The sequence below is a fragment of the Pollachius pollachius genome (genome assembly GCF_949987615.1).
Source record: "Pollachius pollachius genome assembly, chromosome: 1".
NCBI lineage: Eukaryota > Metazoa > Chordata > Actinopteri > Gadiformes > Gadidae > Pollachius > Pollachius pollachius.
In genome coordinates this window covers 39,635,458-39,650,864 of record NC_136934.1, presented here as the reverse complement: position 1 = coordinate 39,650,864, position 15,407 = coordinate 39,635,458, and the positions used below count along the sequence as shown (strand labels likewise).

Below are 15,407 nucleotides of genomic sequence, written 5' to 3'. Positions count from 1 at the left end.
CAGATTGTAAAGCTAAATCCACTGTTTGTCTCCCCACCGTGTTCATTTTTTATATGTTTTAATCAAAGCAGTTTTTGTTAACTTGCAGCGGTTTGTGGTGTCTGCGTTTATTTCCTGCATTTGATCGGAGTTAGTAACATCTCCCCATAATCACCAAGCACTCTGAACTGAGGGGCCGGTGCTCAGTGAGCTTTATCAGTTAGCTCCACACACAGATAACTGTTTCGCTTACATAATATGAGACAGATGTCCCTTTACATGTGCTCTGAGCAGCTTCTCTCCCTTTTGCACTCCTTCGGAGTCCAATAATTACTACCCTGTACATCGATGCTCATCGATCGTTCGACAGATCTTGTATAGGATACAGTTTGATACTCGGATAAGTCAGAATATGATTGATCTTTTTGGTTATTTTCTCCACATAAAATGTAATAATCCTTAAATAAAGATTATGCAATGATTTTAGACCATTTAAATACAGGATGCCCCCAATTCAATGACGTACACCAAACCACAAAATGCTGCACGAGAGATTAGCACGAGAGAGGAATTGGCCCAGTGCTTGAATGAGTGCACCATTTGTGACTCACATATTGCCACTGACCCGTGTGGCAACCTGATAAACTCACATTATGTCTCAAACAGCCCTGTGGCAAATCACAACGCTAGCAATCCTACCCAATAGGAGGCCACTATGTGTGTCATGTAACAGCATGGCTAGGTTGTATTACCATAGCAGGCATGCAGCCTCCTTACATGGGCATAGAAATGTGAATGTGAATATGTAAGTAAATATATAAAGGGGTGAAAGAGGAATAACATCATACACAAACAAAGCAAGTTCTTTCGGTTTTCTTTTACAATACACAAAATAAAAACATTGGAGGCATTTTTGTAATTGCCATATTCATATTCATAATCATATTAATTCACTTTACCATGTTTGATTAGTAGTTTAATTTCAAGAAAATACAATTGTAATCTTTAGCCACAAAATGTCATTTGTTTAGATACCCTGGAAAGAAGCCCTACCTCCAGGAGTGCAGTAACCATGGTGAGGATTAGCTCAAGCAAAGAGGAACTAACATCCCCTATCTGTTCTTTCATCGGGTGAATTAAATACAGCTGCATCATAAACAAGAGGAATATTGGCAACAGACGACAGCAAAAGAGGCGTGACTCTTGAGTGCGCTGGTCCGATGTAGGTCACTGGCTCACAACGATATGACTTTGCCCTGGTATGGCTCTCTGACCACAGCTGTAGGCTGACACACCTGTCCAACACATAGAAAATACATTTCAGTTTGCATGTAGGTCACCATAACAATAGTTATGGTCTGTAAAAGCTGCTGCACCATTCTCCCTGTGACTTCATATTTAATACTCTTCCATTTCTCTGTGACTCTGACTGTGGTTAAAAAGGGCTCTGTTCTCTGTGCCCTAAAAGGGGAATATGTTATGGGGTGGTGTGGAGAGACAGAAGAGAGACAGAAGGATCCCACCTGCTCCCTCTGCCTCACGCGCTTGTAGACAAACTCGGAGAACGGCGGCCGCGGGACGAAGCGGCCCGCCCCGGCCTTCACTGCCAGCACTCCGCGCTCGTACACCACCTTTCCCCGGGAGATGGTGACCACCGGTACGCCGTGGCACACCATGCCCTCGAAGATGTTGTAGTCCACCGCCTGGTGGTGCGTGCTGGCCGAGATCGTCCTGCGGTTCGAGGGAACATCCAGACACAGTAAGCTCAGGGTGGGGAAGGAGCACAACGTGGCTCGGATGGTTTCAGTCCGGCGTGTTGACGTGAGAATTTCCGTGTTAAACTTAAGCTTGATTGGTGGATGCTCATCCCTCTGACCCATGTTATATCCCCAATACCTCAGGATGGAGATGGACCTTCTCATGTCCAAGAGTAGGGGCTTTTGAATAAGAGGTCCTGACTCCTGTGGTCACTTAAGCTCTGTGGTACTCATCTCAAGAGTTGGCTGCTTCCCCCGGTGTCCTGGCCAAAATGCCAACCTGAATCCGGTCCCACATTGGCTTCCTAAACGTCCCCTGATCTTTCATTAGATTGCATCATTCCTCACCCATCCAGTATGAAAGCATTCTGGCTGCTGATCGACACATTTGTGGATGAGGTGGCATATCTCCCCCCCCTCTCACACACACATACAGACACTCACTATGTAAAGCACTTTATAAATGCATTAATTATTATAAGTAGAACAAGGCAAGGCTGAAACTTTCATCATGCATTGTTTAGTGATGTGCATGCGAGCTGCACACTTGGCTGGAAGGCTAACAAAGCTTTATATTATAGCTTCCTTCATGCCATCCAATGATGCTTATTGTAGTATATTTAATGGGGAAGTGCCCAGTTAGATCAGTAATAATGCCAGGCAAGTTTCTTCTGAACAGTATAAATGTTATGTAAAGAAAAGATTTTACCTTAAGACATAGGAGTACATTTCAGGACAATAAATATGGGTAGGACAATATAAATCATCATCATCATTCACTTCTCAGCATTAAAACCACTGAACAGAAACACACTTCCCATTAAGGGCAGGATACAGAACTATAAGGCCCACCATACCAAACTAATAGCCCTCGATTGCCCTGCATATTTCCCCTTAGCTTCAGAAGACAATAGAAGAATAGAATAGATGATATTAAAGAGGCTGGAGAGCACAGGGAGAGTCTGCTTATCTAACCACTAGGATTCATTCCTGTCCCTCGCAGGTTGTGACGGTGGCATCAACCAGGGCACATGGGCTGCGCTGATCCACAGATGATTAGCCGACATAAACTTTAATGAGCTGTCGGCCCTGGACGACAGAAGGCATGTGCGTTTTCTTTCTTTTGCCTTCTGACAAACAGTACGAGCCAGGTAGGTACACACGTGCACACACACATGCATGCTCATGCACGCATGTGCACACACACACACATAAATGATTGCACACGCACACACAAGCACATGCGCACAAACAAAACACACTCACCTTGTATGCCACTATGGGTTATGTAAGCTGCTGCACAGTAGCTCCTTGCATGCAAACATGACGTGTGTGTGTCTGTGTGTGTGAAATGATTGGATATGGATATGCATGAAGAATATGCTACACTGGCATATTGCATGCAAACGTTAGGCATGTAAATTTGTATGCGCGTGTGTGTGTGTGTGTGTGTGTGTGTGTGTGTGTGTGTGTGTGTGTGTGTGTGTGTGTGTGTGTGTGTGTGTGTGTGTAACCACTTGGATGCATTCATAATATGTTTTGGATTTAATGTCGATGTATGCTGTCTTAGGCATGCTAAGTCGGCATACATCGACAGCATCCCCCTTGAAACATCCAATAAAGTTAATAAAACAAACTGCATAATGTAAGAGAAGTTAATACCTCGACATAAAACGTCTTTCTTAACAGCAGCATCCCAATGTCTCAGCACTTCAGCTCTGTGCTGCATTACAATATACCCAATATTAAAATAGAGAACACCTACACATTTTCAGGATGAAAAGGGATTACTGCTTTAGCTTCCTTTTTTAGACTTCTACCCACATCGAAAGCACCGGGTTATAAAAAGGCTTTGCATGTAAGCGATGACATGGTGGTGATGTCATCATGTGACATGTTGTTTTGCTGCGGGTAAAACCAACAAGTGTTAGTGCCTGGGCCTTTTTTATCGGGGTGGCGGGACATGAAACAATCGCATGCTCTCTCTAACCTCACATCCGTAGTTCACAAGCTGCACGTAGGAACGTTGACGGCTTGACGTAAATGTCCCACACCCGCAAGACGCACTTTAAAAGTTTGCTCTGTTTCAGCTGCTTCATGATGGCTAAAAATGCAGGTGTGGGCGGAAATGGAAGGGGGGAGGGGGTAGAAACTAAAGCATGACAACACCAGAGCTCTATTCTCTTAATATTAACAATATCAGAGCTCTATTCTAACATTAACAACACTAGAGCTATATTCTCTTAACAACAGCAGAGCTGAATATATCTTTACATCTTTGCATCTTTACATGTGATGCGCCAATCACAGCGGGGTCTAATGTATGCCAAATCGTCGGCACTCATAACTTGACGGAAGAATTTGAAGTATGCATGTGCACAGATGGAACAAAAAAAAGAACCAAACACAAGTTAGGTGCAGCGTCTATGTCTCCGGTACCGTACCTCCTGTCTATGAAAGAAAGATATGTCCTTTTACCTCGTGGAATTAGGGTCCCAGACCAGCACGTCGGCATCAGAACCCGTGGCGATGCGGCCCTTTTGGGGATAGAAGTTGAATATTTTGGCCGCGTTGCTGCTGGTTACGGCAACGTATCGGTTTTCGTCCATCTTTCCACTGTGCTGAGGGAACGACAAAGAACAGACTTGATTAGCCAATGCCTGTGCCATTGTAGGTGTTCATATCATGTGCCTGTATTGTTTTGAAGGTTTAGTACGTTTCTGCTTCTGTCAGCTGTGACACTTTACAAAATTGGTCCTAAAATTAATATTACTTGATGCAGCAATAAGCATTTACTAACAGTTAATTAACAGTTAATTAATGGTTTACTAATCAATTACTAATGATTTAATAGGGGTCGTGTTAGGGTCAACCCTAACACATTAACCTTATGCTTGTGATAATGCTTATAACTGTTTTCACCTAGCATGAAATAATGCTAGGTGAAAGCATTATTCACCTTTACACTACCCTTAGTGTAAAGTTTTATCATATGTCTTATAAAAGAGGTAAACAAGCTCAATAAAACTTTAAACAAACAAAGGTTAAATTATACACTTTACTCCAAGTTGATAGATGTTGATAGATGGCAAGGTAATTTCTGTAGAGTGAAACTCAAAATATCAAAAATGTCTCTCTGCTGCACTCAGCAAACTATTTTGGTTGCCATGCGTCAGAAGTAGCCTACCCACAACAAAAGATGTGAAATGCTTTGTTATACTGCTGGGCTCAGCGATACTGAGTGAGTCAGCAATCTCAACCATAGGGCAGGGAATGTTTGCGAAAACCTTCTTCAGCAAACACTAGACTGTGTTCATTATCAACCACATACTGTAAATGGTTATGGTTGATGAGGGACGGATCATCAAATATGTATGCAAAACTATGTATATGTACATATGAATGCTTATCACACAAACCTGAATTACAACTTGTTCATATATGACCAGATTTCTGAAATAAAATTCTTATTATGCTAAAACTGTAGTAGGACATTGGGCAGTACATGCATAATGGTCAAGTATGATGTGTCAAAGAATTTATAGTTCTATAAAGAATTCATAACCTATTGTAAATTATTGATCCTTCTTATGGTATGAAGTCGATAGACAGACCCCGTATAGAGAGATCCTGTCCCAGCCTATCAGATAGACATGAAACTGACTAACCGTGAATATTCATCAGGAAGCTACAACCTTTGCCATTTTGAAATCGAGTAACATAGTTTAACATAGTAACATACTTTATAAGAACAGGGACCTTTCAGAGGACAGCTCCAGCTGCTTCACCCTACATAACTTCACATGGCAAAGGTTAGCTAACTGTTTGAAATGTTCGCCGACAAGAAACCTCCAACATCAACAAACACACTCCAAAGGGTATGGCACCCTGGCCCGATGTCAGTGATGTTGGGTGTTTGCTGGGACCGTGTGCAAGCACCTTTACTAAAGCCATCCCCCCGGTAGCACCCAGAAAGCCTTGAGGAGACATACCACGCCCTTCTCCCAGATGACAGACATCCGGTCCTCCACTCCGTTCACTCCATTGGGGATCTTGGTGAAGTCGTCCTTACCCAGAGCCTTCTGGCACACACTGAAGGTGCAGTTATCTGTCCCCGTCACACTCAGGTCATCACTGGGGAGGAGACAATGGACATGCATGACCGCTAAATGGACACATTTATTAAGTGCTTTTCTAACCTGTGGCCACACAACTGCTTCAAAACCAGTGCTTCCCGGTCACCCATTCATACACAGATTCACACACAGACGGTGGCGTCAACCATGCAAGACCACAGCCAGCTGGTCGGGGCCTCGGGGGTTACGGGGCCTTGCTCAGGTACACCTCAACACCATGCTAAGAGGATTGAACCAGCAACCTTTCGGCTGCCAGACAACCCGCTCCACCAGAATGAGTTATAGGATTAATAAATTAGTCAATGGGTTCAATCATTAATTCATGGATTAATTCATGACAAGTAAATAGTAGCTAACTATGACTGAATGAGTGGACCTCCAAGTGGACACATACTCCTATATCTCCCCAACCCTTAAACAGAATCATTCCTTTTAACTCTAGACTTCTTGTCATCAAGTAGTAATTCATTTTTTATCGCCTGGATTCAGATTAAGCAGCGTTGCATTAAGCTATTAAAAGCTATAAATAATGTTATAAATGTATTATTTGTCACATATATGAATGTCTGTCTGTCTATGTCTTTGTATGTCTATGTATGTTTATACGTTTGAATATGTCTATGTCTATGTTTATGTATGTCTATGTAGGTTTATGCTTATTTCTACGTTGATATATGTACATGTCTAGGTCTATGTCTATATGAATATATACGTAAGTATATGTCTGTGTATGTATAGGTCAATGTCTACATATATGTCTATGTATGTCTTTGTCTATGTATGTCTAAGTCCATTTCTATGTCTATGCATGTCTATGTATGATTGTATAGATACAGTATAAGTATAGTTTATGTTTACTTGGCCAGCAGGTCCATGAGGTATCCAGGGGTGCTGGGGTCGGGTCTTAGGGGGGGACCCATGACGAACCTGGCCGCGTGGGCCCAGTCTTTGTGCCAGCAGTGGGTACCGTCTGTTCCCAGTCCGGCTGCGATGGGCTCCCCAAACACCACACGCCCTGTGGAGGGGCGGCAGTGCAGCTCAGTGTTTCCTGTTCATGGCACCCCCTTTACTGGGATGTTGAGATGGTATTATTATAATTAAACAGTATGTGCTGCAATATTGTAATTACAATTATCTTTTTTTTTTTACTATTAATGCCTATTAGTGCTCTCAACAAACTTAAAAGGAGCTGGAGGCAATATTAAAGAGTTTTGAAGAGATAGAGCATGAAGAGCGGAAGAGAGCATGATTTTGAAGCTAAACAAGCACAACAAGTTCCTTCTTTGAAATGTGTTGAAATTTCATGCACCTGTGATTAACAATCAAGATGGATCCCGGAATCATGGAAGAGATGCCCTGATTGGTCAGGCTTAAGACAGATATACCCACAGTGCATTTCACTCACTAATAGCTGACGGCAGCGAACAATTAAACTGTATAAAAAAATTGTATTTTTACTTTAAGTATTGTTACTGTTGATTTTACACAATCCTGAAAGCCTTACCACTTTCATTTCACTGTACATACTGCATGTGTACATGATGAATAAAGTTATTGATTCTTGAATCTCAATTAAACAGACAAGTAGTGCTTCCAATAGACCTGAATGTTGAATTAACAGTAATTCAATGCATTAACAAGGGCACTGACTCCGCCTCCTTATCCTGACAGTGCTGCAGGGAGGAGGAGGAGGCCGCGCCCCCTTCTCACCGTCTCTGCGTGCGTTGGAGACCACCTTGGCGGCTGACTTGCTCATCACGTGGACGACATACAGCGGACAGTTGACGGCGTGGGCGATGGTGACGGCCCTTTGGGTGGCCTCCGCCTCCACTGCCTCGGGGCGACACATCTCGTGGCCCTCGGGGCCCGTGATGCCCAGGGCCAGCATCTTCTTGGCCCCCTGTGGTGCAGCAGCAGCAGGGTGGTGGTGGTGGTGGTGGTGGTGATGGCGGTGGTGATGGAAGTGGTGGTGGTTGGGGCATGTTAAGATAAAGGTCACATGTAAAAGGTAAGGTGGGATAGGGGATTTTGTCAGGGATAGTGCAAATGTACAAAATGTGTTTATGTCGCATGGAATTACAAGCTTGTCAACCACTTTTGTAAATGTGAGGTGGGGGGGGGGGGGGTATTTTCAGACACTGTTTGGTGTTGGCCTTTAGGTTTATCGTAATAAACAAAAAACAAAAACCTTGATTGATAGCTTTAAATTTGCCTTCACTGCCACTCAAAGCTCTGCGATTTACAGTTTATGTTTAGCCTTTGCTACCACCTAGTGGTGAAGGTCTGGCATGATGTCTTTAGGATCCTGGCCTGATCAACTTGGATCTTGGTTGCTGCACAAGGCAAGAGGTGCTAACATAGGCTAGCTTGTTATCAAAGCTTTACTATTAAGTCGTTTACACAATGCTTTCATAAAATAACTACAGCCAGTATTAATGTCAGTGAATTAAAAAATAACTGACCTCATGCAAAAACATATTCCTCTTAGTTGAATAATGTACTATACTAAAACTGCTCCATCAGTCATGCTTTATATGTATATATATTTAACTATATATATATATATACACACATCTAGGACCATGTGTTTTCCCTGCTTGAGGTTTAACCATTGCAACCCTTATGTGGTGAATGATCACTCACCAGCAGAATCCTACTCAGTTACTTATTAATCCTGGAATGGCCAATGGTTATGTTTACTCATCCCCTGTCTGTGTAGAGGGGAAAATAAACTAGTATATGATACCACCAGTTCTTCATGACCTTCTATTATGACACACTCCAACATCAAAATCCTTGGTAATGAGATGTGCTTACGTCACAACAACAACACACTCTACCTCCAAATCTATCTTGGGGGTGTTTGTGTTGTCTGTCCATACTTCAAAATGATCTGGTTCAGGAACCTCTGTGCTGCATTTAAAAGTGTTTCATGCACAACAACATCTCTAAAACTTCTCCTCCCATGTATTATACCCCCATGTGTTATGTTTTAGATCCCCATGGAAGACATAGTACTGTTTTCTGTGGTGCGGACGTTCACACACGGACCTCTGCGATGAGGTCTCCGTTCTCGGCGTGGACCTGGGCGATGGCGCCGACCTCCTTGCACTGGGAGAAGGCCGAGTACAGCTCCTGGTCACACAGCATGAACACATCCTTGTAGGCCATAAACATCTTGAAGGAGTTAACGCCCTGCTCCGCGGCCAGCGTGGCCATCTCTCTTTTGACCTGGGAGCAGTATGGATGCAAGGGAAGGGGACGCTTTGTTTAGTTGTCATCTTTTGAATTTTATTGTCTTGGCAAGAAATTGCAAGAAAATAAGAAATGTCCCAAATATGTCGGTGCTCAAATTTTATGAGAAAAAAACTACTAATGCAGTTTATGATTTATTTTATCGCTGAAGGTTGTATGTGGAGCCAAATCAAGCCAATAGTGAATTTGGCTTGTTTGACTGCTTTTGTGAATGGACCTGTGACCTGTGACCTGTGACCTGTACCTGCTCGCCCCACCACGTGACGGCCACGTGCAGGGAGTAGTCGCAGCAGACCTTTGGGTCGGCCGTGCTGCGCCAGCGATCGTACGCCTCCAGCAGCGACGTGCCCTTCTGGGGGATCACGAAGTCCATGATCATAGTGGTGCCTCCGGCCAGGGCCGCCTTACAGGGATGAGTGCACACACACACACACACACACACACACACACACAATCATTAACTTGCGTACGATTAATGGTTACAATGAGAATATTATCTATCGATATTCTCATGGATGTCCCTAATAACTAAATGTATTTATAGTTTGCAAACTCGAGTCTTGGCATGCAAGTGGAGTAAGTTTAAATGGCAAACTTCGTTGTAATCACAGCCCCCTTGAAAATATCCATTCTTATTTTTCTGCAAAAGTTAAGGCAACCACTTTATCTAAACTCTTAGGAGGCTAATAGTTAGTATTAAAACAGTTTTGGGAAAGAGTCCAAGGACTCCTTCCCAAAAGCAAATTGTCCTATAATTTTTTGCCCATGGATGTGTAATATATGACCCCATCAACGTCCTGGGTGTCCCCCTTTCCCCTAGCGAGTAGCATACATAGAGCATAGCAGATCTAACTGAAGTCTTATTTTAGGCAAAGCCCCCCTAAAGGTACCATCCTACATCGCCCCCGCTGCACGCAGACTCGGGTGGAGAGAGAGACATGCATTGGAAAGGCAAACGAAGCATCATCACACATTCTCTGTTAGGCTGTCACCTTAGTACCGATGTAGAAGTCATCCACTGCTTTGGTGCCCATGAATGCAAGCTCCATGTGTGTGTGGGTGTCGATGCCGCCCGGCATCACAAGCATATTGGTCGCATCGATAATCTGAACTCCAGCAGGGACTTTAAGATTGCGTCCAATGTCTGCTATTTTTCCATTTTCAATGTAGACGTCACTCATAAAAGAGAGATCTTCGTTCACAACCTTTCCTCCTTGAATCAGGATTCTTGTTCGGCCGTCCATCTTTCCGAAATAAATCAAACTTCAGGGAGGAAAAGTCAAACTGTAATCGATAGACTGTTTCCAAATTATGAAGGTTTAGTTGCACCGAAATGAGAAACGGCAGTGGCAGAGGAAACGAAGAGTTGTGCAACAGTTCACTTCATTAACCACGCAGAAGCACCTTAGAGCCCATCCACAGTATTGCAAAACTGAAACGAAAACACAGGCCCGGATGCACGAGTCACAGCAGCAGGTCAGCAAAAGAAGGAGGCGTCTGCAAAAAAAACCACAAAGGGTGTTGTCGATAAAATAAAAGATGTCAATACGAATCAACTCATTCATCAATTGACATCCAATGCGGATGGCTATAACGTTTGTAACAAATTACAACATATATTTGACAAATGTAGGGCTATTTGTTATAAAGTATTTATATTCTTATTTTGTATATCATTGGCGCAATGCAATGGAAACTTTTTGCAACATTGTTGCATTGCATGATCTGTCCAATTCCTTCGCGTCTCTCTGGTACAGTGATTTCGGGTCTAGGTGTGACTCAAGGAGTGGTAACAAGGGTGCAACACGTGGGTTATTCAGAGATACGAGGTACACGGGCATGCACTCTGGAGTAGGCTCATGATGAATCTGCCGAATCCAGGTAAAAATCCGTTTTACATCAGTATGGGCAGAATGGCAAATAAGCCACGCCCACAGGGTCTGATTTGACCCAGTTAAGCCACGCCCACACGGTCTGATTTACCCAGGTACCCAATATACTTTATATGGTGCTGTGTTAACCACTATGTACAAGCAGTAACTAATCAAAACTGGTGTTAGCACTGCGAATGGGAGGCTAATGAGGTAATAATGTTACAATAATTAATTTACATCAACACGCAATGCACTTGTATTTACACCTTGACATGTAGACTATACTAGAGGTTATTTATCAACCAACCGTTCATCTTTTACTGTGTTGGGCTCTGAAACCGTGTTGTCGAAGGAGAAGGAGATGAGGAAGGAGGTGAATCCGTTTCTTAAAGAAGGAGGAGTCTATCCGGCCATCTGCCATGGATGTAACGTCCTGTGTCAAACTGGTAATGGGCACACCGTTTGGCAATACACCAGAGCCATGATCCAAAAGCCTTTACATCCCCGGGCGGCTGCAGCACGTGAGCAACACAACCAGGCAACATCAAGGCGACCGCCGCGATAACCGCCTCGATGCTGTGCATCACTGATTGGTGATTTGCCCAATCTTTTTCCGCCTTTAAAAATGCCTGCATTTAAGCACCTATTTTTGTGGGGAAATGCTAATCGCTTTCATTTTGAGTCTATTTAGCAAAACAATTGTTACAGACGAATAGTAAACAAGCAATGGGGAAGTAAATTATTGAATAGGCGATAACTTTTATCTTATGATTTATTAATGGGGTGCTCCCATTGGGTGTTCAGTTGGTTGATATAGCACCCTGTAGTGTACACTTGGTGTATTGACAGCAGGGGCGTAGGAATGAATTTAACATTGGGGGGGACACATATCGGAAACCTGACAGATCCGGTATAATTTTTAGGTGTGACAAATGCGCCTGTCTCCAATATTGGAGGGGACACGTCCCCTCCGTCCCCCCCAGTTCCTACGCCCTTGATTGACAGTATTCATTGGATTCAGTTCGCAACATATTGGCATGGCGTGTGCCTGAGGCATCAGAAAAGCAGAGCCAAAGCATGTTGAGGCCTGTAACCACGTCTTTACTTGTCACTGAACCCTTCTTACCCTAACCTCACCCTAACGTCACCTAAACTCTTGAACCTAATAATCTCTAACCTAAACTTAATTTACTTTCAAGCTAGACAAACGATTTCTTATCTCATACCTAACCATCTCTAATCCTGAACGTAACCATATTTAACAGAAACAAAATGTGTTCCATATTTCTCTCCCACTAGGGAATGAAAGAAATAATGAGAGATGTATTTATTTGAAACAGGGACACTGCACATGAATGGACAGAAGTGCCAGATTTAGCCTTGTGGCTTATCTACATCTGTAGTCTCTGGTAAGTAGATTTAGGTATTTAATTGTTTACTTTAGGCTTTGATTGAAAGTACAAAGTTGAATATCCTTTACTAGCTATGGTATGCAATGCAAATGTTAGTGTTTGAGGATATAACCTTTACCTTATGTTTGTCCTTGTTATACCATCAATATGTTTCAAATCCAGACAAACACAAAGATAGAGGTTCACTTGATGTATTCAAATCAATGACCATTGTGACTGATGGACTGAACCAGGGAGTCTGATAATAATCCGAACATTGATGGAGCTATCTCTAGACTGAGTACAGCCACAGTACTAGGGGGAAGGGGGCAGACTAGTCTCAAATAAGCAGATTCAGTGGTTCAAAAGTGTTTCTCATTAAACGTTAAATAAACCTCGACAACAACGGGCAGACTTGAGATAAACCACTGATATCCCTGGAGCATGTGTATGCCCCTCTTTTCAGAGAGAGAGAGAGAGAGAGAGAGAGAGAGAGAGAGAGAGAGAGATTAACATTTCCCTACCGCTGCTGTGGATTGGGTGTCGGTGGCTCATCAGCCCAGACAACTTTTCTCACACCCACTGGCTGGTGTATTACATGCGGAAGCAGAGACACATCGCAGAGAGAGGGGAGAGACAAAGATGCGTGGGCCTGTGAGATAACAGGCACGCACGGGGGCTTAGGAGTACCTAACCTTCACAGTTGTGAATAAACAATAACATCTGACTTAAGAGGATTTACATAAGATGAGAGGAGTAATCAGAGAGAGTGGAGGAGAAAAAAAACAAAAAAAACAACAACAATGAGGCCGCAATGGCATCTCAACAGTCTCTCCGTATCGCGGAATATAGGGTGAGGGAGGGGGGGTGGGGGGAGTTGCGTTTCGGTTGGATTTAGAGGAAAGCCGTCGTTATCGTTTTTTAGCTTTCCTCTGTTCGTTCTGCAAACACGGAGATGTCAAGTCGTCTCTCCGTAATGTGAGATCCAGTGAATACACAGCCCCAGACACGGATAACACTCTGACATTTAAATGGGAGCCATGAAGAAAAAGAGATAGAACGTGACACAAGATGCTCTTCTAGGCAGATGATCAACGTGGAGTCAGAACACAGTGCGGTGTGGTGGCGCGCGTGTTTAAACCTCTTCACCACACTGCGGGTCAACCTCCAACACAAGTAGGCCTATATTCATCATGAAGGAGGTGCAGGCTATGCAACATAGGAAAATAAAACTCAACTGTGTGTCTATCTTCCAATGGTAGTTCATCATATTCTCAGTAAAATCCCAACTAATCATATATAGAATACTAAACTCTCACGATAGGCCTATGTTTGAAGTAAAAAAAATATTAATTGCATTATCTTACTCAGCATCCAGTAGTTTTTTCTGACATCGCCATTTCCTCTGTGATGGTTATCATAAGGTGTTCAAAGAGAATATGACGGTTCATCCATGCCTACAAAATGAGTGTCCAAGCCTGCACTGCAACTGGTTTGAGGCCAGATGGCGCTGTCCCCCTCACCCTAAAGAAACGAATGGAAATGTGACTTATAATATCCATATTTCTGAAATATAAATGTGGAGACATTTAAAGGCAACACTTACATATTAATTGAAGGTTTATGTTATGTATAGGGTTTATATATTTTATTTGTATTTGTATTTTATTTGATTCATAATGAATTTAAAATAAATGCATATAGATATTATATTCAGTTAAGAATGATTAGAAGGCATATGCCACTTTTTAAATTATTATTGGATATTCATTAATGAGAAGAAATTCAAGCAAGCTGATAATAGAAATAAATCGCAAACCCAGCAGTGCTATTGAGCTAAAACTCTGCCCATGTGATCTGTTTGTGAGTATGTGAGAACCTTTGCTTCAGAAATGATCCAAACAGTAGTGATGGACCTGGGCGAGTATAGCTGTTGATTCACACTGGCACAAATAAAGATGCAGTCCACAAAAAAATACATTTGTCAGTAGTATTGTTGCAGCTCAGGCATTGCAAGGCAGCCGTCAAGCAGACTCTAAAAAATGTTAAGCTTCCAACAATGGGAGGCAGAAAAATGTGAAGGGAAACAATTAAATTACGCCTTGCATGAAGTTTGCTTTTCATTTTGTGAAGCAAATTTAGTGCCATGGTTAATCATTATGCTGTTGAACACGATTTGCAAAAATATTCAAGAGCTTTATGTGCCTCACTGCCCCTTCTGTATTGAAAAATAATGGGCCTCTATCCAATTAAAAACTGCATTAAATCTCTAAAGTATTACATGCACTTTACTGGTATCTCTCTGATTAGGCTGTTCTGAAAAAAAGAAAGCTTTGAATGACTGACTTCCTTTCAAATCTAGTTTTGCAGTTAAGGATTTTGTGGATGCGATGTGTGGATATATTCTGGATTTGGATACAGAACATTGCTAATGCTACAATCTTCTTCGATCTTCAATATTTGATACACATATGGAGATGGCTTTATACTGTAGAAAATGTTTAAATACATTTTAGAGCCATTAATAAAAACCTGGTATTATATTATATTACATTAAATTAGGCAACTATGTCTCGTAATGTCACAGTCCATAAATATCATTATCTGATTCATACATTTCATCTCAGCTGTTTCAGTTTTCCTAACATTTATTTCAAAGGATGGGCATGCCAGGGTTAGGGAATTTTTTAGCCGTTAACACTTAACCGTATTGGCAAAAAAACAAAATTAGAGGTGTTCTCTGAGTGTAGGTAAACCCATGAAAAAGAAGCAGTATCCATGCTTGCTGTAATGTTTTGATGCAAACATTGATAGGCAGTGATTCATTGTTCTGCACCAGAGCCGGCTGTCCAACATGTGAATGAATGATTTATGTGACCATCTGCTTTGTTTTGATCCTAATTTTATTTTCTCCTTTTGTGGGATGTCTTCAGATGTCAACACTTTTGGTTACAAAAACACACACACACACACACACACACACACACACACACACACACACACACACACACACAC

The 15,407-nt window shown here is 42.4% G+C and overlaps 1 protein-coding gene across 1 annotated transcript; it reads right to left on the bottom strand.

Annotated features, from left to right (window-relative positions):
- Positions 1-943: 943 nt before the first annotated feature.
- On the bottom strand, positions 944-10,542 carry dpys (dihydropyrimidinase). The gene is made up of 9 exons (XM_079731145.1): positions 10,120-10,542; positions 9,372-9,530; positions 8,924-9,103; positions 7,583-7,772; positions 6,731-6,887; positions 5,729-5,870; positions 4,215-4,357; positions 1,503-1,710; positions 944-1,274 (listed from the first exon to the last, which is right to left on the bottom strand). Exons 1-9 carry the CDS (start codon positions 10,369-10,371, stop codon positions 1,215-1,217), a joined length of 1,491 nt encoding a protein of 496 aa, XP_079587271.1. The 5' UTR covers positions 10,372-10,542; the 3' UTR covers positions 944-1,214.
- Between the last annotated feature and the right edge of the window lie 4,865 nt (positions 10,543-15,407).